At 42.4% G+C, this 25027-nt stretch overlaps 1 protein-coding gene across 2 annotated transcripts in view; it reads left to right on the top strand.

The window, feature by feature from the left end:
- The window catches only part of GUCY1A2 (guanylate cyclase 1 soluble subunit alpha 2), a 205551-nt gene extending 181050 nt beyond the window's left edge, over positions 1–24501 (top strand). For both annotated transcript variants that reach the window (XM_077341568.1, XM_077341569.1), the window contains one exon: positions 739–24501. In XM_077341568.1, the coding sequence (XP_077197683.1) occupies positions 739–946 (208 nt within the window). In that variant the 3' untranslated portion in view covers positions 947–24501. The remainder of the gene's footprint in view (positions 1–738) is intronic.
- The last annotated feature ends 526 nt before the right edge of the window (positions 24502–25027 follow it).

Raw genomic sequence — 25027 nt, 5'->3', positions numbered from 1 at the left:
CTTCACCCCATCCCTCTACCCATCCATCATGCTAGGGCCCGCTGTATTTTGCCCACAGCGGGCTTAATATCTAGTGTATTATAATTTTAAGGGCTGCTTTGCTGATAGTTGTTTCAACATATTATTCCTGTTGTTTGGCTAACCCTTTAGATCAGGGATAGTCAACCTGTGGTCCTCCAGATGTTCATGGACTACAATTCCCATGAGCCACTGTCAGCATTTGCTGGCAGGGGCTCATGGGAATTGTAGTCCATGAACATCTGGAGGACCACAGGTTGACTACCCCTGCTTTAGACGGTCTGATTTTTGTTTTCTGCCTTGTGTCTCAGATGGCATATCAGGATTTCAAATAATCTATGAAGAAAGCTGTGATATAGGTTTGTCAGCTCTGGATTAGGACATAACTGGGGAGGAGCCAGGGGGGAGCAGGATTTGGGGCACGGAGAGATCTCGGTGGAGAAATGCTATGGAGTCTACCCTCCAAAGCAGCCACTATCTCCAGGGGAAGTGACCTCTGTTGCTTGGAGATGAGTTATAATTCCAGGGAATGCTCAGGTCCCACCTGGGGGCTGGCATCCCTAGGTTGATGGGTTAACAATGCAGGAACTGATTGTTGTTGTCTGGGAAATTGGCAGTTCCATGGCCAGGTAAAGAAACTGTTCTCTCTGCCTTGAACCTCTATAAGGATGGAAGAACCATGATTCAAGGCTGATCCTCCTCTTGTCTCTTTCCCCCTAGACTTCTGAAAAAGGAAGAAAATTTTATCTTCATTCCTCGATCCCGTGAAGAGCTTCCAGACAACTTTCCAAAGGAAATCCCTGGGATTTGTTATTTCCTGGAGGTCAGAACTGGTCAGAAGCAGCCAAAGTCCTCCGTCACATCTGCCAGAGTGAGAAAGATTTCCTACAACATTGGCACCATGTTCCTCCGAGAAACGAGCCTATGAGGCCGGCTGCAGATCAAAGACTCATCACAAAAGCACAAGCCCAGAACTGGGTCACGACAGGAGAAAGGAGATTCTTTCTGTTTCACTGCATTGTTCCAAGCAAGCAGTTAAAAAAAGCTCCGTGAAATGTCAGGCAATAATTCTTTTTAAAGGTGGGTGACTGCTGTCAGTAAACAAACTGGAAAAGGGGATGGCGGTGGTGTCTGGGATGGGGGGAGATGACACAAGGGTTTAAAAAAAGAAATTAAATTAAGCAAAATACTTCTCCATTGCTGGAACTGCTGTTGGTCATAAATGTCAATATGGGTTTAGAAACAAAACAAGGACATCCAAATTAATTTTTTTCCTGATGGGCACGCCCCACACAGCAGTGGGCCTCCTGTGCCATGGAGTTGCTAGCAGATTGCTTCCCTCTGTTCAGAAATGGGTGGGAGATTTCTTTTTGAAGGACATGGAGCTCCCGCTACTGCGTAAACAACCTCCATTTGGGTCAGCAAAACTGATGCAGGTCATCTTCAAAAGTGAAATGCACACAAGGTTCAGTGCAGCAGGGTTTCAGCAACATCTTAAATTTGCACCAGCTAAGCCGAGAGTTCTGATGGAGATGCATTCTTGCCTTTAAAAAAAGTTATTCGCTAAAAGGAGGGACATTTTAAGACTAAAGATTTAAAAAAAACACACACACACCATTTCATATGAATACTGTAGAGATCATTTATAATCTTCCTGGCAGAAGGGTTAATTATTCAATATATAATATTGTAGAGATTTTACCTTTTTTATATACATTTCATTTTATGGACAAAGAATATTCCATTCACTGGAACAAGTAAGAGGTCAGTTGACTACTGTATATTTTATACCATCTTTCCAACTTATTCTGGGTCTTGTTCAAACAATAAGACTTTTTTGGAGGGTGGGAGGGGGTTTGCAAGAATGCCATGTGGGTTATTTTCTTCCCCTGACAGTTAGATGTTTGTGTTTTGCTTATCTACAAATGAGATGCTGTTTCTGCCCTGCTAATAGGTTCAGCCTAGACATCAGGAAGTAAAAAATGGTGATTGTTCAGCCCAGTTCTGGGTACTTTGCTGGAAGCATCACATTCTAGTTCCTGACTGCTTTGACTCAAAGCTTGCACGAACCCTTGGAAGAGCCTCAATTATTCAATGGGTATGGGTTGGGTTAGGAACTTTTTATTTTTGCTTATAACAACAATTCTTCATAGTTAATGGGAAATGGCTGGGGAATGGATGAGTCAAGCACCATGACCTCCTCCCAAGTTCTACCACCAAGTGAACAAAACCACTCCCTAATATTATGAAGGATTTAACCCAGAATACCTAACCCCCTCAGTGGTCTTCATTCAAAATCACTAGCACAAATTAGAATCTCTATTTCACCTATCTGAAGTCACTGGGGGAATGTATTTAAGATCCAAATCCTTTAATGTTTTTTTTTTTTGGGGGGGGGAGGGCTGTCAAGCAAATCCTCCTAATTTGGATTTGTTTACAAACAATTCAAGTTTATGTCCTCGGTTTTTTTAATGTGATTCCTAGTTGTGCTTCTGAATATTGATGTTTTTAGAAAAAAATTGGGCCAAAGGTACAATGCCTGTCATGCAGCTCCTTTTCACAGTTTTGTACTCTTGTCAAGGTTTGGGTGGAGTCTATGGAAACGTATCCCCCTCCCCCTAATAAATGTTCAAACACCCAAATTTGGACGTGCTGGCGTTTCAGAAATATGATTCATTTCAAAGCTTTGCAATTTTAAAAATTCTGGCGCTGTTCTTTGTAGCCATGCTGATTGTTAATAAGATATGGCGCCTCTAGTCTCCAAGGGTCACCAAAACCACATCAAGATTGCAATACTATATGTAACTGGATTAAGCCCCATTGAATGACATGGAAGTTTGGCCAGGGGAAGTGCCATCAAGTCACAGCTGATTGATGGCATCTCCTAATTTTTGGTGTTCATTGGGAGGTGGTGAGCTACGGCCTCCCTCAATATCACGACCCTGGTATTTTTTGGAGTCTCCCATCCAAAAGCTAACCAGGACTGACCCTGCTTAGCTTCCAAGATCTGACGAGACTGGGAAGTCAGGGCCAGTTTGGAGTTTTTTCTGACTAAGAGTGCATGAGGTTGCACTGCAAGTAATCTTAAACCTGCACCTTTAGGCTGCTGCCTGTGCTAGAGTAGTACCATTGGTCCCAAGAGGATGGTTGCAGAATAAGCTACTTGAGGACAGTGAGGTAGGGCAGGGGTAGTCAACGTGTGGTCCTCCAGATGTTCATGGACTACAATTCCCATGGCCCGTGCCAGCAAACGCTGGCAGGGGCTCATGGGAATTGTAATCCATGAACATCTGGAAGACCACATGTTGACTACCCCTGATGTAGGGTATCACTAGTATAAAAACATCACTAGCACAGACTCTCGTGTTCCGTTTTCAGATAGAAATATTTAGTAAAGAGGTTTTCATTTTACATTATTCACCTTTTCATATATCAACAACATGAAGTATGTCTCTCACGTGCCACTCAGACCACATTATGCTTTGAAGAGCAGGAAATAACCATATTGCCCAGGGATCTGTTACCTATGATTCCAGAGCCCTACGTGGTTCAGCATGGAACCAAATATGGCTCTTCTAAAAAGAGAATCCCATCTGTAAATTAAGGTATATTGGAGGGCTAGAATAGTGTGTGGAAGGAAGGTTGGGGCAAGATTTTTGTGAAGCGATAGGACATCTTCAACATGCTCTACAGAAGGGGGAAATGATAGAGGTGAACAGTTGCCAGCAATCTGAGTCCAAACCATGTACGGATTTATTACCGTACCCTAAAACAATTGCAGAGCCTCTTGTGGTGCAGAGTGGTAAGGCAGCAGACATGCTGTCTGAAGCTCTGCCCATGAGGCTGGGAGTTCGATCCCATCAGCCGACTCAAGGTTGACTCAGCCTTCCATCCTTCCGAGGTCGGTAAAATGAGTACCCAGCTTGCTGCGAGGTAAACGGTAATGACTGGGGAAGGCACTGGCAAACCACCCCGTATTGAGTCTGCCATGAAAACGCTGGAGGGCGTCACCCCAAGGGTCAGACATGACTCGGTGCTTGCACAGGGGATACCTTTACCTTTAAAACAATTGCACAGGGTGCACCTTTGTATCACACTAAGACTCTTGCAGCTGAAAACATTTGGGCACCACCTTAGGGAAACTTGAGGCATTGAAGACAAAAAGGAGTGACAATGGATCTGTGACATTCCTCTGCAGCGCCAAAATGTGCTAAAGAAAAGAAGCTCTGCATACAGCCCTGCATAGGCTAAGCGCTGGCCTATATTTCATGATCTTTTGTCTCCGCTGTCTATGCATCTATCTCCCCACCGGGGATAACATTTCATGCATCCGACGGACAAAGCGGGCGCACATCCATGAAAGCTTATGCCGTGCTAAATCTGCTAAAGCTCCAAGGTGCTGCAAAATGCTTTTGTAGTCTCGCGCAAGTCAATACAGTGCCAACCGATCCTTGAAGATTTATGCCTGGTGCAACTCTTGCTACCGGGAAGTTGAAGTAAGGAAGCCTATCGCATTCCTCTGGTTTTGCATCCCTGTAGCTTTCTTGACAGTTCAGAGATGGCTGGCAAATCACGTTGGCAATGGAGCCCCCAGTGGGATGCTAACTTGAAGCTGAATACAATTCATGTCTTACACAGAGGTTTGCAGCTGGGCCTGTTCTGCATACAATTGATAATGCACTTTTCAATGCACTTTAAAAGTAGATTTTCCTGTTCCGCACAGGAAAATCCAGCTGTCAAAGCACATTGAAAGTGCATTATCCCATGTGTGCGGAATGAGCCTAGGTTTGTGTTTGTACAGCATTTTGAGGATAGGAAGCCTAACAAGACTTTCAGCTGGAGGGAAAGGCCTCTCCCCTTCACTCGAAAGAGCACCATAATTCTAAGGCTACTGCAATCGTTCCTGAAGGGCGCGTTGGGGAGGCGTAAATTGTTCCCAGTTTCTCCCCCACGTTCCCACTGGATTAGTCCACATTGTGGTGTGTTTAGAGGCACAGGGCTAGCTCATCCTTTTCAGCCAATGAGGACCACCCTTTCTCTGTGTTTAGTGGCTGGGCAAAAAATTGCCAGCAGAAAAGCAGAGAAATTCCATGTGCCCCAATTTGAGAATCCCAGGGAACAGGATTCATAAAGTCACTTCTTGGCAGCCCTAACCAGTGAATGAAGGGTTTGTTTATGCCAGACTCAAGCTGTCAGCCATCCTCATTTCCTGGATTACTAATTTCTATCATGCATCTAGGGAAGTACTTCCAGATTAGAAGTCTGCATGAATTAAAACGACAGTCAGGCAGGCAAGCCAGCGAAACCAGCCATACTGCCTCGATATTTGCAGGTAAAAGCTCTTTGGCCTGATGCGATAACTGTTTTTCCAGCGTGTTTTGTCATAGTTGGGGCTCCGCTTTTCCATACGATAATGGAGTCACAAATAAACCTCCCCTTTTTAAACTTCCTTCACTCAGACCGGCTCTGAGAAAACTCAGTATTGCTGCCTTTGCAGTCTATATGCAAGCAACTATGGGACAGCTAATAAATGGGCAGATCTGGGGTTTGGATCCCGTGGCAGATTTCTTCCCCTTGTGCATGTGGAAGCATTGCAGTGACTCCTTGCTTCTGCTTGCACCGAGTGATGGTATCTCGACCATCTTTTTCCACATGCACGAGTCATAGCACAAGGCATTTCTTCTGAGGGCAATTCAGGAGGAGATTCAGTGAAACCACGCAGACCTTCTGCTGTACATCCCATTGCTACTTATGGGCATTATCTCATTCAAAATCACATCAAAGCCAGCCTGTTGCTGCAGACATTGTGCTACTGCTTTGCGCAAGCAGATCTGTGCCAGGGACACTTTCTGCTCATGCATCACAGGACCCGGACCATTGTTTTCATGGGTGTTTTGTGCTACGTTTGTAAACTGGAGAGGTCATGAATGTACTTTGACTGTGAGATAGCTTCTTTTAGATTTTAACGATTGTGCTTTGTTTCTCAAGACAAAGCATATTCCCCTCCCCGCAGAGACAGAGAGTGACAGGGAGACACAAAAATAGAAAGGATTATGAAAATCATACGGACGGTGGGAGCAATCCACCAGAAATTACAGTTCTGCAATCTGCCATCTCCGTCTCGGGATTCTTCTCCTGGCTCTTGCTCAACCTCTGTTATAATTATGGGATGTTGCATAGCAGTCTTGCTTGGCGCTTCATTCCCATTGTTTCTAGACAGGCAGAGAGACCAGGCGTACGAATCCCTCTGAACAATAGCATCCAGAAGGCAGGAGAGATGCCTTGAATGAGAATGCAGAAGCCGCCATTTAGGTCTATCCTTTCAAGCAGCTAATTTATAGTAAGAAAGGAATTTATAATCACAGATCAGTGGTAGATCTAAACTACTGGTGTCAGCATCTCCATGGAGATAATGCCCCCGTGTTTGCAAATAAATCAACTTCCTCTCAAAAGGGTTCCCACCATGATGGTGCTTAAAAAGAAAGAAAAAAGTGTGCGCAAAGGTAATATATCCTAAACAGCGACATTGTTGAAAAGTACCATGTTATTTGCTTCTGTATTATGACAGCTAAAGTTGCTTTGAGGCACATTTCCGTATTTCTTTGTGTGCAAAAAGCTTGAGTTCATTGTTTGTGGTTTTTAGGCTGCCAGGATTGCCATATTATTTCATATCATGGAGGGGCGGGGGGGGGGGAAGTGGAACTATTTTTCTGTCAAGACAAAGATCAATAGTTGTTTACTTAAACAGAATCATATAGATCAATAGCTCTTCATTGTGTGAGACGTTCCAGGTTTGAGAAAGGTGTGTAATTTCCTAAGCATTTAGAAGATTGCGTGGACTGATCAATGTAAGTAGACAATGGTATTAAAATCAAGGCAGAGGCACGCTGGATGACAGGGAATTCAGGATGACTGTCCTGGTGAAGATGATTTGAGTGGCGTGCTGAGAGGTTCTTCACGCTTGCTGGGGCAATTGATTCTTCAGTGATGCAGCTACTCAAAGTCTGCCACAAATCACATAGGCCGTTGATTGCCCAGGTTGTTTAGGATGGAGTGGGTGGATGGGCCATTAATTTTGACCGGAGTGAGAGGGTGATGGCTGTTGATTGTTCCCAACTCTCTGGATCTATAACCTTAACCAGAGGTTACCTGGGAGCTTATAGCATGACTTGTTATTTCACAGAGCTTTTCCATGTACAAAATGCTTTTTCCCATGTTATTCCAGCAATAAAGTAAGCTCAGCCATTTATCCCAAGTCTCCAGTGAGCTTTATAAAAGAGCAAAGACTTAACCCTAGTCTATCTCCACATTTATAAAGCTGTCTTGTTATGAGTCGGACCACTGGTCCTATCTCCCCATTATCCTCTATGGTGGTGAATGCTCAAGCAAAGAGCTTTCCCAACAACAGTTGGATGAGGTCCTTTTAACGTAAGAAATTGAACCAGAGACTTGCTGTGCTCAAAGTCGCTAAGACTGGATCCTTGCATCCCATCGCTAGGCAACCTCAAGCTTTTCAAACGTAATTATAGTTTTAGCATGCTTTCAAAGAAAATTGAATTGCCCATGGAAGTAAAAATAAGTTTACAGTACCAACGTTTGAGCTCTGACTCTTTCTTTGAGTGCTTGCATATTTATTCATGCCCTAGGCCCCTTGTCTGACATCTGCTGAACGTAATGAGAACAATCAAGGAAATATTAGTTGTAAGTCAAGGGTGTCTGGGAACACTTCTTTGGAGGACATGCTTCTGAGTACATGTGCATAGGATGGGGATGTCAGTCCCATTGACGTCAGAGGCACCACTTTATCTCTTAAGTGTCATGAGAAATATAAACATATTTGATTAGATACAGCTAACAGTGCAAACCTAAGCAGAGTTATCACCCTACTGAGTCGACTGTGCCTGCCGTTGCTGTCATGCCTTTCCTTGCTTTGACCTGCCAGTGTCTTCCATCTTGGGACATTCTGTAACTTAATGTTGATTGACTTGATTGATTATTTATTACGGTCATTGACCAGCATCTGTAACTTAATGTTTCTGTTCACAGGTTTGCATGTTATCTTGGGATTTGACCTGAGTTTCCTTACAGATTTGATGCAATATAAAACATCTTAATTTACTGAAATCTCATTACAGAGACCAAGTAAGATACTTTGACTATCACTCTTTAGAATGCAAACCAGCGCAGGCCAAAGTGTTCCAGGAATAGAATACAAGAGGAAGGACATTTGTATTGGTCCTTAGACTAGGGATTCACAACCAGGGTTACAGGGGAAACCTGGGGTTATGTGACCTTTCCCAAAAGTTTGGGTGTCCACTGGCATTACTAAACATCACTGGAGCCCACTTCCCCTGTTGTCTATAGGCCTAGTCTCTTACTCCAGAATGGAGAAATGTTAAATGATTGATTGATCGATCGATTGATCGATTGGTCGGTTGGCTCAGAAATCTTACTTCCATGCCCACTTCTCTAAAGGGGCATATCACCACTTCTGGGGTTCCTCAAAGTCATAAAAACATTTCAGGTGTTCCTCCATGGTCAAAAGGTTGAAAAAAACTGCCCTAGATGGTGAGCTCCCCTAGAAACATCGTTGTCTGAGCTTTTTAGATTTTTTTGTAAAGTTGTCCTCCTGTAACCCTTGAGTCCAGATGTTTTCTGCAGCTGGTAGCAATCTGAAGGGCTTCATGTCCCAAGGATGAGCCACACACATTCATCACTCACATAAAACTGTACAGTAAATCATTGAAGGAAGCTGCCAAGATAGATAGCAGAATCTCTTTCCTTGGAGATTTGGAAGGTATTATTACAGAGATAAAATGCCTTAGAAATAAGACCTTCAAGGCATAAATACAAGGTAGACTCTCAGAATACTAATCCTAATGAATCATGTTACTTTCTTCTGTCTCAACGTCTCTTGTCTGTTATCCTGTCTTATTTCAGATAGGCCAGGAGGATCCAGAGGTTGCTCTGGTTCCAATTTGTGTCAGTAATTAAACTGTTCCAAGAACGGTCCATGAGTAGCATCTTCAGCTCGAGCCAAGATGCAAGTAAAAAGTACAACACGTTGCCAGAAAGCAATGAATGCTGTGTAGCCACCTGCCTGCTGTCTGTTTTAATTTAGTGCAAGTATTCCCATTATTTACAGGTATGTCGTAATCATTGGCATATTTACCAATAGGTTTTCAGCCGTTCAGGTAATCCAAAGTATGGCATCAGGTACATAAGATCCATCCAACTAGACTGTCTTTCAGTCAATGAGTTCCACTGGCTAGGAACCTATGGACTATTCTATGTATATTAATGTGCTTCCTCTTATGCAAGCGATTCCTATTGATCTTGTGCAAATGTAGTAATAGTGCAAGAAGAATTGCTCTATGCAGCACTCATAGAATTGTTCACAGGATCCTAACCTGACATAACTTTTAAGAGACCTTTGGTCCATCAAAGGTAGTGTGGTTAGATTGGTGGCAGGTATCGGGAGAAGATCCTTTATGTCAGGGGAAGTCAACCTGTGGTCCTCCAGATGTTCATGGATTACAATTCCCATGAGAATTGTAGTCCATGGACATCTGGAGACCACAGGTTGACTACCCCTGCTTTACATTACCTGCTATTGGATCCTTTTAACTGGGTGTATGAGGCACTAAACCTGGGACCTGAGGCATGCTTAGTGGTTGCTCTATCATTGCACCACAGCCTCTCCCTTTAGTCATCATAGACATGATGAAATAAGGACGACTAAGAAAAGTGATAAATAGAAGAAGGGAAATAAGCGGACGATTCTGAAAAATGGCAATAAGGATCAGGTGCATTTGATGAGCCATGTCATCATTGTTATCAGAAAAGTGTTCTGCAGTTCCACAGTCATTTAAATGCCTTGAGTAGATTGTCCTGAAATCATTAAATTAATGCATGTGTATACAATTACATTAGTATGGGGAACCTACCTTTGCTGAGTCAGACCTAGTGAGATGGTGAGCTCCCCTTCATTGGCAGTCTTCCAGCAACGGCTGGACAGATACTTAGTGGGTGGCATTTGGGGTAGGGAGGACGTGAGGCGAATATAACGCTATGGAGTCCATCCTCCAAGGCAGCCATTTTCTCCAGGGGGACAGATCTCTTTAGTTTGGAGATGAACTATAGTTCCAGGGGATCCCACCTGGGAACTGGAATCTGCCCATCCCCACCCCTGATATCAGTTCCTAAAAGCAAGCTCCAGATAGTTGAGCTTTCTGGTATGTGTCCGGGGGATAATCATTGTACATTGATATAATTTATTTGTGCTTGGATGAATTATTCCCTAGCAATAATTTAACATTTACGAAGCAATAAGAAAGCAATGGCCACTTTGGTCCTCGTACCATATTCTTATTGGTTATTGCTATTCACTGGTTAGGACTGGGAAACAAATCTTATACAATATATACAAGCAATAAAGCAGCCATTCATAGGTCTAAACATACGCACTGTAGCACCTAAAGCAATAAGAGGCTCTTGAGATGGAGCATTGGCAACATAGAACGTGCTAACTTTGAGTCTCAGCACCCATTTTGTCCCAGTCCAACCAAATCATGTGGCAATTTTAAGTGCTACTTTGGGGGAATTGGGGGACTCCAAGAAATAGATTAGGGTAGTCAAATATCTCCTACTGGAGGGTGGAATGAAGCCAAATACCTTCTCTTTGCATGCATGGAAAATGTAGTTGGGATCCAACCCATTGTGTGTCTCTCTCTCACGGGTGCCACATTAAGTCCCAGTTTTCTAGGATGCATTGACTACAAAGGTATGAGAGGGAAACATGAGAGCAAGCTGAGCAATGGGAGCTATGCACACGAATGTAGGGTGGACATAAAATGGGAGAGAGCACCCAGGAGAAGCAGATGTTGCCGCTGATGTTGCTGGAGTTTATTGTTAGATGAAGTTCTGCTGTTTGTTGCTTATCTGTTTTGAAATGCAAGGAACTTCAAGCATTTGTTCTGATGCATTACAAAGACATCTCCCTCCCTGACACAATCAAAGACTAGTGTGACATAGTTCCAAGTCAACTAACCCCTTCTGTCCACTAAAGCACAGGGACAATTTTTGCCACCTGGAAATGTTGGCTGCCTCATCCACTTGCAGCAATTCCCATGTTTGACTGTGGCCAGAGCTCGCTTGTTGGTCTGGTAGAGAATCTCCCTGCCTACAACAGGCAACAGCCGCCTTCTACCTTAAGTGTCTTCTCTGAAATCAAGTGACTTTCAAGAAGCACGATTGTTGCAAGTAGTATGTTCCTGCTTTCTGTAGTGATGTACTGTGTGTGTTTGATATCACAGGTGAGGTTTTTATGAATCATTACAGTGCTTATGATTGCACAAAGTGATTTCCCATTTTAGCTTCCCGGTAAATGTGTGAAGCAGGGCAGGCTGAGATTGACTTGCCCATGGCATTAGCTCTGGGGCTGACCATTAGTTTGAATTTGAGATTTCTGCAGTCAGAATGAAAGGTCTGTCCTTGCTTACCTAGGTTTCATTTACATTTCTGCTATTAGACCAGGGGTGGCTCTCCAGATGTCCATGGACTACAATTACCATGAGCCCCTGCCAGCATGCATAACATGGTCATTGTAGTCCATGGACATCTGAGAGCCACAATTTGGCCAACCCTGACCTAGACTGCATTCTGAAGATCCAGAGTTACTCCATAGTTGAAGCTTTGCCCACAACATATGTATGGCACAATGTATCAGTTGATTATATGTTTGCATGGAACAGTATTCTGTTGTACCCTCAAGTTAAAGGAAGTTTTCCTATTTGAAGAACTGGATTTTGAAAACAGAGAGTTCCTTGAAGCAGAGTCAGGGGATTCTTAGACTCTTCTAGCTGGTATAATGGCCAGAAAATGACCTAGAAGGTATTTGGTGACAGCCCATCTTGGTCTGGTAGGTCACTCTGTATGACCATTGAAACAGGCCAGATAAAATGCAAATCTAAATCCACCCTTACTTACTTGTCCAGATCTGCTAATCGCTGGAAGGGATTATTGTAACCCTTGTCTGTTAATCTTCAGCCTAAGAATTGGGTTCTTCATTGATGCCAAGTGTATTTGAATGAATACATTATTCTTGATTTGTGAATCCAGAATTAACCCTGCCTTATTTGGCCCAGAAATCCATTATATAACTTCCCTGAAAGTTTGGTTAAAGGAGTAATAGATCTTTAATAAAGCAGAATATTCCCTAAAACTGGAAAGAGAGGAGAAAGTGGATGGACATAAGGAGTCACTGAACAGAAGGAGAAGAGTTGGGTTTTATACCCAGCTTTTCACTGCCCAAAGGATTCTCAAAGTGGTTTCCAATGGCCTTCCCTTCCTTTCCCCACAACAGATACCCTTAGCTGGGGCTAAGAGAGCTCTAAGATAACTGTGACTGGCCCAAGATCACCCAATTGTCTTCATTTGAAGGAGGGAGTGGGGAATCCTGTTTCTCCAGATTAGAGTCTAGCAATGTCTAGGCCTCTTTCCAGAAATAAGCTTACCATTTTAGAACAGTAGTCTCCTATGTGGATGGTGTACGTGAGTGCCCTGGCATCTGCCAGTAAATTTTCTGGTACCAATTGGCATCTCTTCCCCCGAAGCAGAACCAATATTGGCTTTTCCTCCATCTCAGTGGATCAAGAGGTACTTCAGAAGAGCCCAGGAGGTCCACTCCTCCTGTTACAGGCATTTGGTTACTTCCTGTGGCAGCCATTTTGTTATAACCTGCATTCTCCATTGCCAGGCACAACAAGTTTGGGGACCGCTGTTTGAATCTTGTCTTCAACCTGAGCTGGACCCTGCTGGCACCACTGCCTTAAGAAGGGAGAAAAGTAATAATGAGGAAGAAATGAGAGACAGGGAAAGATGAATTGCCAAGCTAGTATATTAAAAACCTAAGAGTTTATACCTGTATAAACCCTGAGAGGCAGATGGAACTCAGACACTGAATCCAATTTTGATCCTTTGAGATAAAATGATTTAGTCCTCAACAAGAATCAATTTCGTAGAAGCAGCAGTTCTTTTCCTGTCTAGAGCACTGGAGTCTTAATACCATTCCAGTGAATGCATTTCTAAGCGTCCACTGCTTTAACCACTCCTGCATACTGAACGTTCTTCAAGACCCGTAACTGATATAGCCTGTTTACAAATCTCTATAGCAGCCTTTCTCAACATTTTAACCATTGAGAAACCCCTGAAACATTCTCCAGGCTTCAAGAAACCCCAGAAGTGGCACAATCGTGCAGAATATGGTTGGGAAACATGGCTATGTACATGTTGATCTGGGGCTCCTCCCCTTCCCAACCTCTCCAGACCCATCATTGGCCATTTGGGGGGGGGGTGTCCACATGACTATATTTAAGCTGACCAGATATATTTAATTTTAACATAAGTACAATTTGCCAGGTATCCCCAGATGTCCCTCCAAAAGTGGGACAATCTGGTCACCTTACCATACATGTTTAACAAGAGAGTATGGCCTGCTGACATCACTTCTGGGGGTTCTCCAAGCCTGAAGAACGTTTCATGGGGTTCTCAATAGTCAGAAAATTGAGAAAGGCTGATTTAGCCTCTGGCAGCAGAGGGGCAATTTGAACTCAGCTCTCCTGAATCCAGTGCTGTACCCACACTAGCTCTCACCCAGCCCTGAGAAGCGTTGTACATGTCACCCTATCACTCCTTTGCCTCTGCTATCTTGCCTCTACATATTGAGAATCTCAAAGTGTGGCCCATACCATTACATTGTCTTTGCAAGAGCGCAGAATTTGGAAGCAAAATGCTCCTCGTAGGCAATTAGGGTTTGGAAAAGAGATGGATCTTTTTATTGGCATCAGATCAAATAGCACTTAATCGTTTGTGTACATTTCAAACCCAGCACAACTTGCACTTAACAAAAAAAAATGTGCCATGTTTCAGCCACAACATTTCTTTATAGTATAAGATTAGAATTAAATGGCTGCTAATGAAGCCTTTGATGTTAATAGCCAAGGGAGGGTTTGTGAGTGATACCATTTGAGATACGGTAATTAAAACATTGATGTATAATTCTTGAAATCCTTTCAAACAAGCATTGTGCCCTCTGGTGGTAGAAACATGTGCTCAAAATGTGAGGTTTCTTCCAAGAACGCTATGTGTTGATGGAAAAGCATAATTGACTCCAGTCCTATACCTACTTACTAAGAAGAAAATCCTAAAGAACTCAATGGATTTTTATTTAAGGAAACAAGAATGCCAGCCTTATTCGTTCCTCAGAGCAGGATGCAAAGTCAGGATTTGAGAATTCCAATAAATTAAGAGGGCAAAAAGCCCACAAGGGCACCAGACATTCAGTTATATATTGAGGGTTGCTGAGAGGTAGCAGTCTGGAAAAAAAAATTCCTTTGGGGAGCTGAAAGTTGGACCATAAGGAAGGCCGAGCGCCAAAGAATTGAGGCTTTTGAACTCTGGTGCTGGAGAAGACTCTTGCGAGTCCCTTGGACTGCAAGGCGAACAAACTGGTCAGTCTTAGAGGAGATCAACCCTGACTGCTCCTTAGAAGGCCAGATCCTGAAGATGAAACTCAAATACTTTGGCCACCTCATGAGAAGGAAGGACTCCCTGGAGAAGAGCCTAATGCTGGGAGCGATTGAGGGCAAAAGAAGAAGGGGACGACAGAGAATGAGGTGGCTGGATGGAGTCACTGAAGCAGTTGGTGTGAGCTTAAATGGACTCTGGGGAATGGTAGAGGACAGGAAGGCTTGGAGGATCATTGTCCATGGGATCACAATGGGTCGGACACGACTTCGCCCCTAACAACAACAACCGCATTTCTGTGATTTGGTTCGTGACAGAACCACGAACCCTTATGAGCTGAGAGGTTGGTTCATTCATATAAGTTTGTGAGCCATTTAAAGTTTAAACTGCTTCCACAGTATTTCTGGGGAGCAGAAAACAGGGGTTTCCAAACAGCTAAGCAGTACAGCTGCTGTACAGCTGTTTTTCATAAAAGCTATTTGCTCTTTCCAGGCTGCATCAAAATTCATAGGATTCAGCTCATAAACATCGCTTTGTCCACCACAAACTGGCCAAAGTTTGTAACAAACTTCAGCTTGTCATGCAGTTTGTCACCATGGACTTCCAGTCAAGAATCCGCCTCCTTAAATATTCCTAAGCAAGTTAAAACCATATGAAAAAGTACCATTCTTCTATTGGAAAATATTTTACTGATGCTCACCTACATGGTAGTTCAGATTTTTTTTTGTTAAACTAGATGAAGTTAAACTAAAATCTGGGATCTTGTTCAGACATGCATACTATGATTTTGGTCTGTCCTCTACCCTCAACAGCCCCTTGTATCTCCTGACTCATAAGAGTCATGGAATCTGTGGTACATTATCTCACACAGTGTGAAAGTTTGCAGTTGGAAATGATATTGCCAAAGTCCATGCATGCAGGGAGGAATTTGAGAAGCATCTATGGTGGGTGCAATCTACTTCAAATGATTGCTTCATTTAGGATGAGGATTGATCTAGGATTACTGCCTCCAAAATAACTAGATTTAACTCTAACCAAAGATTTCCATCATCTACTTGAATAGAAATATTGATCAGATTTGTGGTGTTCTTAAATCTCATTCATTTCAGCTAGAGAGTGAAGTGCAGGCTTTAAATCCCCACCAGTGGGCCTTTAAAGTCCATAATTTTGGATGAATTGTGGTTTACTGCTCATGATACATAGTAAACACTTGGGTCACCAAAAAGGTTCATACAGACTTAAAACTAAAAAACTCTATTTAATATGGAACCAATACTGGTTCTGCCAAGCCCCTGCTTAGGGCAAGAAATCTCCTTCCCTGAGTTTGAGATACCTACAGAAGTTTGAAGCAGTGGTGGGTAAAAATTAAAAATTAATAAAAACTCATCAGTGGCGCTTGCATGATACTGTTACTTCGAGGGAATACCTGGAAGCAACTGAGATAACTCTAGGAATTGCCAGAAACTCTATGGTAGAGCTTCTGGTAATTCCTAGGACTATCATCATTTCTTCCAGGTACTCCCTAGAAGTGACATCATCATGCTGGGGATACTTCCCCTCTTACCAGGTCTTCAGCTTCATAGTTGCCAGGCTCATCAGTACACAAACATATAATTAATACCAAAAACGGATGAAGTCTAGAACAAATTCCCTCCAGTTAAATAACTTACAGTGGAGAAACGATTGAATCCCACATCAGTAAATATGCATAAAATGAATTTCAATAGTGATAAACATAAAGTTCTTCATTTAGGTAGGAAAATCATATGCCTCAGTATAGAATGTGTGAGACTTGTCTTAGCAGTAAGGATCTGGGGGTCTTAATAGACCAGACATTGAACATGAGTCAGACTCAGTAGATAAAAAGACAAATGGGATTTGGGGCTGTATTAAAAGATGTGTCCAGATCACATGAGGTAATATGACCGCTTTGCTCTGGTAAGACCTCACTTGGAGTACTGGGTTCAGTTAACAACTGAAGAAAGATATAGAGAAACTGGAGCACGTCCAGAGGAGAGCTACAAAGATGGTGAGGGGTTTGGAGACCAAGTCGTATTAGGCAAGATTGAGGTGACTAAGAGGTGATATAACCATGTTCAAATACTTGAAGGGCTGTCATATAAAAGATGGAGCAGAGTTGTTTTCTATTGCCCCAGGAGGACAGATAAGAACCAATGTGATGTAATTAATTCAAAAGAATTTTTGGCTAAACATCCGGAAGAAGTTCCTGACAGAGCGGTTACTTAGTGGAACAGGCTTCCTTGGGAGGTGGTGGGTACTCTTTCTTTGGAAGTTTTTAAGTACAGGCTAGATAGTCATCTGACAGAAATGCTGATTTTATGAACTTAGGCAGATTGTGAGTGGGTGGGCAAGTAGTTGTGAGTTCCTGCATTGTGCAGGGGGTTGGAGTAGATGACCCCAGAGATCCCTTCCAGCTCTATGATTCTTTGATTTGATAGATAATTGTTGTTCAATTTATATTTGGGAATTTTCTACTGATAATTGGTTGTGTCAGGTTTAATTGTTATATGTATATATTAAAGACAGTTGTCTAGGTTGAGTTTTTATGTACCAGCAGATAAACCAGTTTGCTTGGCACTAATGAATTTTGGGTTGTATCTTCATTTTGCATGCTGGAGTCTACACAGTAAAAAAATAACAGCAAAATAATAGAGAGGTTACATTGGCCAGACTTAACCGAAGGCAGCAATTTTACAAGAGCACAGAAACCAACCATAATTACTCATGTGCAGCACAATGCGTCATAAATCAATATACTATTTGTGTAGGCCACAAAACAAATAATCTTAGTGCCATGGACATTCTCTGCATGTGATCTGAAAGCTTAATATTTTTTTCACTTCTTTACATAGTAGCCAAATGTATATTTTCATAACTGTGACTCCTGCCCCTTTGAGCTTCTGAAAAATATCTGTGCTGTTTGTTTCATGTTGGCCCTGGGAGACTTTCTTTCCAGTGGCTTCTTCACCAAATAATTTTGTTGCCTCCATTTTCATGCTGGCAGTCTTCAAGCAAAGGTTGGATACACACTTTTCTTGGATGCTTTAGGATGCTCTGGGCTGATCCTGCATTGAGCAGTGAGTTGGACTAGATGGCCTGTGTGGCCCCTTCCAACTCTATGATTCTATCCTCATGGGAAGGTAGCTGGTCAGGTTGGGATGTCATGTACAAGAGCAGAAAGATGATCTCATGAAGCTTTCTTATAAGTGGCACGGATTTTTGACTGATCGATGAAATACTATCTACTTTGACCAACAGCAGGTCTTCAGGGCCTCATAGTGGGGAGCCACAATTGAACCTAGTGCCTCTGCATGTAAAGAACCACTTCTGAGCTTCAGTCCTTTCTGACAAATGAGCATAAGACTGTTTCCTTTTCTTTCTGAACCAGCATTGCTACTCTTTCATTGTTGGGGTTGTACTACTGCTGCTGATTCCTTAGTCTTCTTGATTTTGTTTCCAATAACTTGATTTTGCTTCAAATGAATTACTAGTCACTATTATGCTAAGTCCCCAGGATTGATAAATTGAGTGGAAGAGTGCTCTTCCTATGGTGCACTCCAAGGGAAATGTCATTCATGAAGGAAAAGAAAATAAAGGCCAGCATCGGTCACTAGAAGAAATGTGATGAAATGGCTTTCACCAATGCTAGGAATCTATGTACCATGTAAATCATTTCTTGCTTCCGAGGCAATATGGAGATTTAGGTAGAATCCACACATCCATGGATATTACTGTATTGTAATCATCCACCTCCTAGATTTTGCTGTGCAGTAGACAAAGACAATCGGAGAGGGCAAGATTTCTGCTTTGGCAGCCAACCTCCCACTCTCTGCCTTGGTCAATAGGGTGGGGAGGGCAAAAATGAAACAGCGTCATGTGACACCACATCACTTTCAGCTGCCCCAATGGGAGTGGTGTCACCATGCCATGGAATTCTTTATAGTTTCCCTGATACTCTGTGGGTTTTGCCACAATGTTTTTGGGAAATCCTACCGCATCCTGCAGCATGGTGCCATCACTTCTGGCAAATCTCTGATAAATCTACAACCCCTCTGGTGTCCTTGGGAATTGCCAATGAAGAGCTGAGAACCTTAAAAATCCAGGAGACAAAGGATACTGCAGCGTAATTTCCAATGATGCGTGTATCGGGTCTTAGTGTGGAGTTTGAAAAGGTTATGGTAATTTACTTGCTGCTTCTGTATGCTTCGCCTTGCATAATGGCCGTGCTTCTTCTTCAACCAAGACAGTTTTCTCTGGGCTTTGTGTGGGTTATGTATGGAGGTAAATTGCATCCCATTAAGGGAAGAGAACTTTTTCTCCCTAGGCAGTCGGTTACTCTACTTACAATCTTTCATGCCTTTTTGTGTCTTTGTCTGAAAATCGTCTGTTGTTCACAGAAGGAAGCAACTTGAAGAGTCCCCAGTGTAGGCACACCCCTTTAAAAGAAACAACCTAAGGTAGAATCACAAAAGAGCTGCATAGGTGGCAGCCATTTTTAAGTACAAAAAGGCCTTGTCTTGTCAGATCCATCTTTGAGGAGACTGGGCCTCAGTAATAATGTTTGTCCCTTCTAGATTTCACTTAAGCTAGCATGCAATGGCACACAACACTGGCACCGTTTATGTATGATATGATGATGAGCCACGTGACCCCCTTATCCCCAATGTGACCCCACAGGGGAAAAGGCTGCCGTGGCCTCACAAGAGGGGAACGTGGGGATGAATTAAGGTCAAATCTGCAATAAGCAAGAGAGATTCCCCCTCCTACTCTAGTTTACCTGTGGAAGGAGATTTCAAATTTGCTTAGGATGTTTTTGCTTTGCTTATTTAGCCTACCCTTGTAATAATTCTTACAGTATCTGTCATGACGCCTCATCAGGCTTCCATAGTGAAATTCCTCCAGTGCTGTGTGTTTGTGTCCCAATAGGGTGTTTCTACTTTGTATTGGAGAGCCCTGCTTGTCCGTCCCCATATTAGAAGCCTACAGTACACTCTTATAAAGAAAGCAATATATATCTATATTTATACTCTGCATAATCGCACCCGACGGCACCATAGCTGTGAGCCACTTATTCTTACAAATGTTTCTAAACACGATGCAGGTTTTTAATATTGGTCACTGGACCCAACAGCTTCTCTTCTCTTTGCTGTTTCTGACTACTGATACAATAACTTCAGCAGAACCTTCTTCCATGCCCGTTTTTTCTAACCCATGACAGATTTTATAGTCTCACTGACCAAATAAAAAAAAAAAAGATTTTTAAAATGAAAAAAAAAAGATTTCTCTAAGACCTTGACACAGTACCTGATTCATAAAAAAATATTAATCCGGCATCTCAGTTCAATGTTTTGATTAGCACTTTTCAGATCGCTAAAGTCATGGTAACTTTGCTTTATATAAGGACTCAGGGATACGGACATTTAATCAAGTGATTGCCAGATTCTTGAGTCATTGCAAGGAATCCTTTCTCTCTGCACTTCACCACAGATCTGCAAAGTCCTATTAGACTCACTCGGCCCTTTTTGGTTTTTTAAAAAACTGAAATCAGGCTGAGGGGCTGGTGCCCAGTTGGAGTAGCGGGAACAGACCCAGTCCTGCCTGACAACTTTCAGAACTACATCTAGATATTTTGATGCTCCAAGCAAGGTACACCTCTTGACCTAGTAGCCTAGCACTCCATTCAGAAAACTTTGATGCTTTCCTCCAAATTAAGCAGCTTGTCCTCCAAAGGAAAAGCCACTGAAGTTGGGGAAAGGATCCTTAAACTGGAGGAACGTCCACTTCTGCAAGCTCTGTGCCAGATCAGAGTAATTTTTAAATTATTATAAATATATAAAACGTCTACGTCACTGTGGAAGTATATGTTCACAGGGAAAATGCCCCCCACACACATACACACATACTAGCACCCGGGTTGTTCCCCCCACCCCTACAGCTCAGTGTTGGTAGATACTGCTGCAAGGCACAGGATACTTATAAGACTGCCCCCCCCCAATGGTAGTGAATTAACAAATGGGACAAAGCATGTGATAACCCAGACTCTTCTGTGATAGGGCAAGATGAGCAAACTCCCTGAATTTCCATTGTCTCTTCCAAGAAAAGAGTCACCTTCCTCTAACTCAGCATTTGACTTTCAGAAACAAATGACCAATAACCAGCTTTCCCTTTTGTTAACAGCACTAAATGCACTAACCTTAATTCTGCAAACAATCCTACTCAAGAGGGATTTTCCAACAGTACCAGTTGCCAGCAGTCCCGCTGGTCAATGAACTGTCTTTTAAATGGTTTCTTCCATTATTTCAGTGAAAGTCTAACAGGGACCGAGGTGTGAGAAGGGACAGAGGTGTAAGAAGTTTCCCAACCCAATAGTTCTTTGATTATTTTACCAAAACTGTCAAAATGAGATGTGTGGGAACTTTCCAAATGTACTTGGCCTTCAAGTGGTCAACACATTTCATTTTTTCAACTGGGAAGAAACCTGAAGGACCCTATCTGTATACAGAGTTATATTCTTTGCGTGCTCGGAATATGGAGTTGGAGCTCCTCTATGTACAGGGAATACGCAGGATTCTGCATTGGAGAAATTTGCTTAAATCTCACCTAGAATTTTGATGGGCAGAGGGAAGGGAAGATATTTTCCCCTGTTGCAGGAGACCTGTGGTTCTCCCCCACCCCCCAAAAAAACCCCCAACCTATTCCTGGGGATACCCCAGAAGTAGCATTTCAAGGGGAGAGGCATTTGGGGCAGAAGTGGGAGAAGGGAATTCATTACAATTATACACATTCCACTTTCACAAGAAGAAATTCTAGGTGGGATCAAAGCTTATATCTGTAACAATGACTTCTTTTCTTCTTTTTTTTTTACTTTGGCATGCAGTATTAGAGCTATGAAAATCACAGCAATGTTTAATTAGAAAAAAACTGGTGTTTCTCCTAGTGTTTTCGAAAATAATTTTGATTCAGCCTCAGAAAGCCTCTGGTGCATGCATACCTGGGTCATGAAGCACTCAGAGTTATGCCCTTTGGTATAGGAATGTTTCTGAATTTCCCAATCCTTACTCTTTCAGTGCCAAAATCCCTGTTTCAATTTTGCCTCTCCCTTGTGCAAAACAAAACTGTGATTGTTTTGATTTTTTTGGTGTCAATTTCTGTTCCCTTACCCTAATTTCTTCCCTTTAAAATTAATGTATTTTTCTGTTGTGTGCCAGTTATTATACATTTTATGTATATTATTATTATATGTAAAAACATATGCATATGTATAGAGAACTGCCATACCATACACATTATGTATCAAAGCATATAACCTGTAAACACAACACAAGTGTTTTTTGTAAAAGCAACAGCAAGACATGGCAAACCAAACTGTTGATAAAAAAATATATATATAACTTGTTAATTCACCCATCTCTGCTACTGAAGCACCACCAATAGCCCATCTTTCAGAAATGAATAACAGTTTATTCCGTGTGCTTAAGAATGCAGCTTTACTTCCCATTGGCCTCAGTGGGCAAATATTTAACTCTTTTATTATAATCGAAGCAAAGCTAAAAAGGCATTACTTTCATTGAATGATGGTCCATGAATGTGGATCCTACAAGTAAATTTCCACTAATGGAAGAGGGGCTCAAGTCTGTCACTTTCTTTTTCCTACTGGAGAGCACAGGTTGGCCACAGTTGCAGTATTTTGAGGCGTTATTTCAACCTACAGTGGGAGGGGACCACAAGGAAGCCCCATTCCACTGGCAGAAGTAGTTTCTGTTAGTGGAGATCTGCCACAGGGTCCAGCTGTGGACCGTTGCATAAGAAATGTTGCTCCATGGATTGTAATAGCAGAGAACCACCACCTCTGCATCCCCATCTAGGCAAACGAGCAGCCACAGTTCAGGAGTCACTCCATGTATGCAAAGGCACCTTTGGACAAGCACCGGAGGGGTTCCATCATGGAGATTAGAGTCCTGCTTTGTGTATTCAGAAATGTCACAATTTCTGGTGGGACGGAGAACCCACTTTTTAAAAACAGCTCTGATAACTATTTGTCAGGAAAAAAAAGAATCCATATGTTTCTGCTCAGTTACATTTTATACATGTTCATATATATAGATAGATATTATATATATACTATATACATATACATATGCATATATTTTATGAATCAGGTCTGTGATTTTTACTATTCTGAGCAATTTGATGCATTTTCATAGAGCCATTCTCTCTTAGTTGGTTGGCCATGTAAATAATATTGTACATCTGCTATTTTATGATACCAATATGCCATGTGAATTGTTTCTTTGGAAACCATTTTAAATATATCCCCCACAGTAACTGCAGTGCCATCAGCCTGCATTGCTTCCATAGACCAACGTCTCTGTACGGCATGTGTTTCAATAGCTTACAACATTTTTTTTTGCAATGTCTAAAATACATGGGTTTTCATTTGCTTAATTAAATACGGCTCTCAAATATGTACAGTTCCACCCCCCACCCCCCATTTTGATGGTTTCTATTTATTTGCATCCGGGCAACCACTATTTACTATCAAGTGAGTGAAAACATGACATCTGATGTCAATAGCTATTTCAGATTGGAATTCTCCATATGAATCTGTGAGCGTTGATAGAACCGGGGGACAACACAGCATGTACTGCCCATGTGCCAACTCTGTTGATCCCATCAGGCTTGTGGGGGCATCTCACAAATGTCTTACAATGGCTCTGATCCAGGAAGAGTGACCAGTTTTGAGAAATTGGCTTCCATGCGTAGGTTCCCCTTAAGATTGGGCCCTGCTCATGCAAAAGATCCCCATCAACCAGCACTGTGTGCAAGGTGCCCTCTTATTGAATTGATGTCCGTAACCATACCAACCCAATAAATGTAGATCTATATGTTATAGGGTAGAACTACATGTTACGTGCAAGACATGGTTGCTGCTGAAAACAACCTCCTTGTCAAGCTTTCCCCACCTGATCCATACAGGACCACTTATCTCCCTCATGATGTCATTGTGGTCTTCTCTGCTTCCCCAGGCCACCAGATTGGCTGCTTCCTGGGGTAGGGATGTGCCCAGAGAGGTGATGTTACAACACAGGATAAGTGATCCAATATGTTAAAGAGAGGGAAAGAAGTCAATGATGGGAGGACATTTTTGGCAGGAGTCAGAATCATAAATAGCATGTAGTTCTGTCTTAAGACAATCTACTGGAGTTTGGTTGGGAAATTCTAGCAAATTCCCTTCCTCCTGGCCTGCAAGAAATCTGCATTGTCATTTGCTGACCATTGGTTTAGCAATCTGGATCTGACCAATGAGAGCACATCATGTCAGTGCATGCTGGATTGTGCCTTTAATCAAAACATCTACCACTTATCTTATGTGCTTTCCATGTAGCAAAAGCCTATGGTTTGGATCTCACGCCAAATTTCTGCCGACGGAAGTATTTCCAATCAGCCAAACAGACCTTCCTTGGCTCCCCTCTTCTGTTGCAGCCCAAAATGCCCCTATTGATCCAGGGGGATGAGGACCCCCAGAAACAGTATAAAGTAGGCGTCAGAGATCTGCAATGAGGAGAGATTAGTCAAACAAACAAACAAACAAAAACCCCTCCCTTTCCATCAGCAGAATTCCTCCATGGGATCCAACCCACTGCAATCACTTTTGTAGACTTCTGTGCATCATTTGCATTGTAAATAGCATGTTTCATTATGCCGGAATTTTTAGATCACCAGAATAAATGAATTTGTATATGAAGAAAATCTAAACCTTGACAGTAAACCTGGATGATAAAAATAAAGTGGTTATGACTGTTGTGTGTTCTATTTATACTGTCCATATTCCCGTTTTTATGTTTTAAAGGAACAATACGTTTTCTTTGCCCTTAAATGTCTGATCAATTATTTAAACTATATTTACATCAATAAATCTTATGACAAACTAATAAACATTGTTGGACTGTTTGCTTTCTTTAAAGTGTTGACAAAAGTCCTGGCCAAAGAAATATGTGTATACTTTGGCTTATGTTTAAATCTATATTCCCAGAAGGCTCAAAGTGGCTTACAACAAGATAAAACAGAACAAAATGTAACAATACAATCCAATAAAATCACTTTTAAATTAAAACCCCCAGTAATCACAAGTTAACAATCCCACAGATGGTGGATAAAACACCCTTCCCCATCCCAGTCAAATATTTCACATTTCCAGCTGCATCTACCCACTAATGTCACTCTAGCCAAGATCTACTTCACCAGTGGGACCTCCAGTTCGTAATTCCTGGGACACCCCCCCACCCCACCCTCAACCAAAAGTCTGGCGGAAGAGCTCCATCTTACAAGCCCTGCGGAACCCTGGCAGCTCCGTAAGGGCCCTTAGCTCTTCTGGGAGCTCATACCCCCAGGTTGGGTCCAGGGCCAAAAAGGCCCTGGCCAAGGCCAGGCGAATGTCCCAGGGGCCCAGGACAACCAGCAG

This window comes from Paroedura picta, chromosome 6 (assembly GCF_049243985.1).
Source record: "Paroedura picta isolate Pp20150507F chromosome 6, Ppicta_v3.0, whole genome shotgun sequence".
In the NCBI taxonomy this organism is placed as follows: domain Eukaryota; kingdom Metazoa; phylum Chordata; class Lepidosauria; order Squamata; family Gekkonidae; genus Paroedura; species Paroedura picta.
Note: the sequence above shows the minus strand (reverse complement) of the source record. Positions and strands in the feature narration are given on the sequence as shown.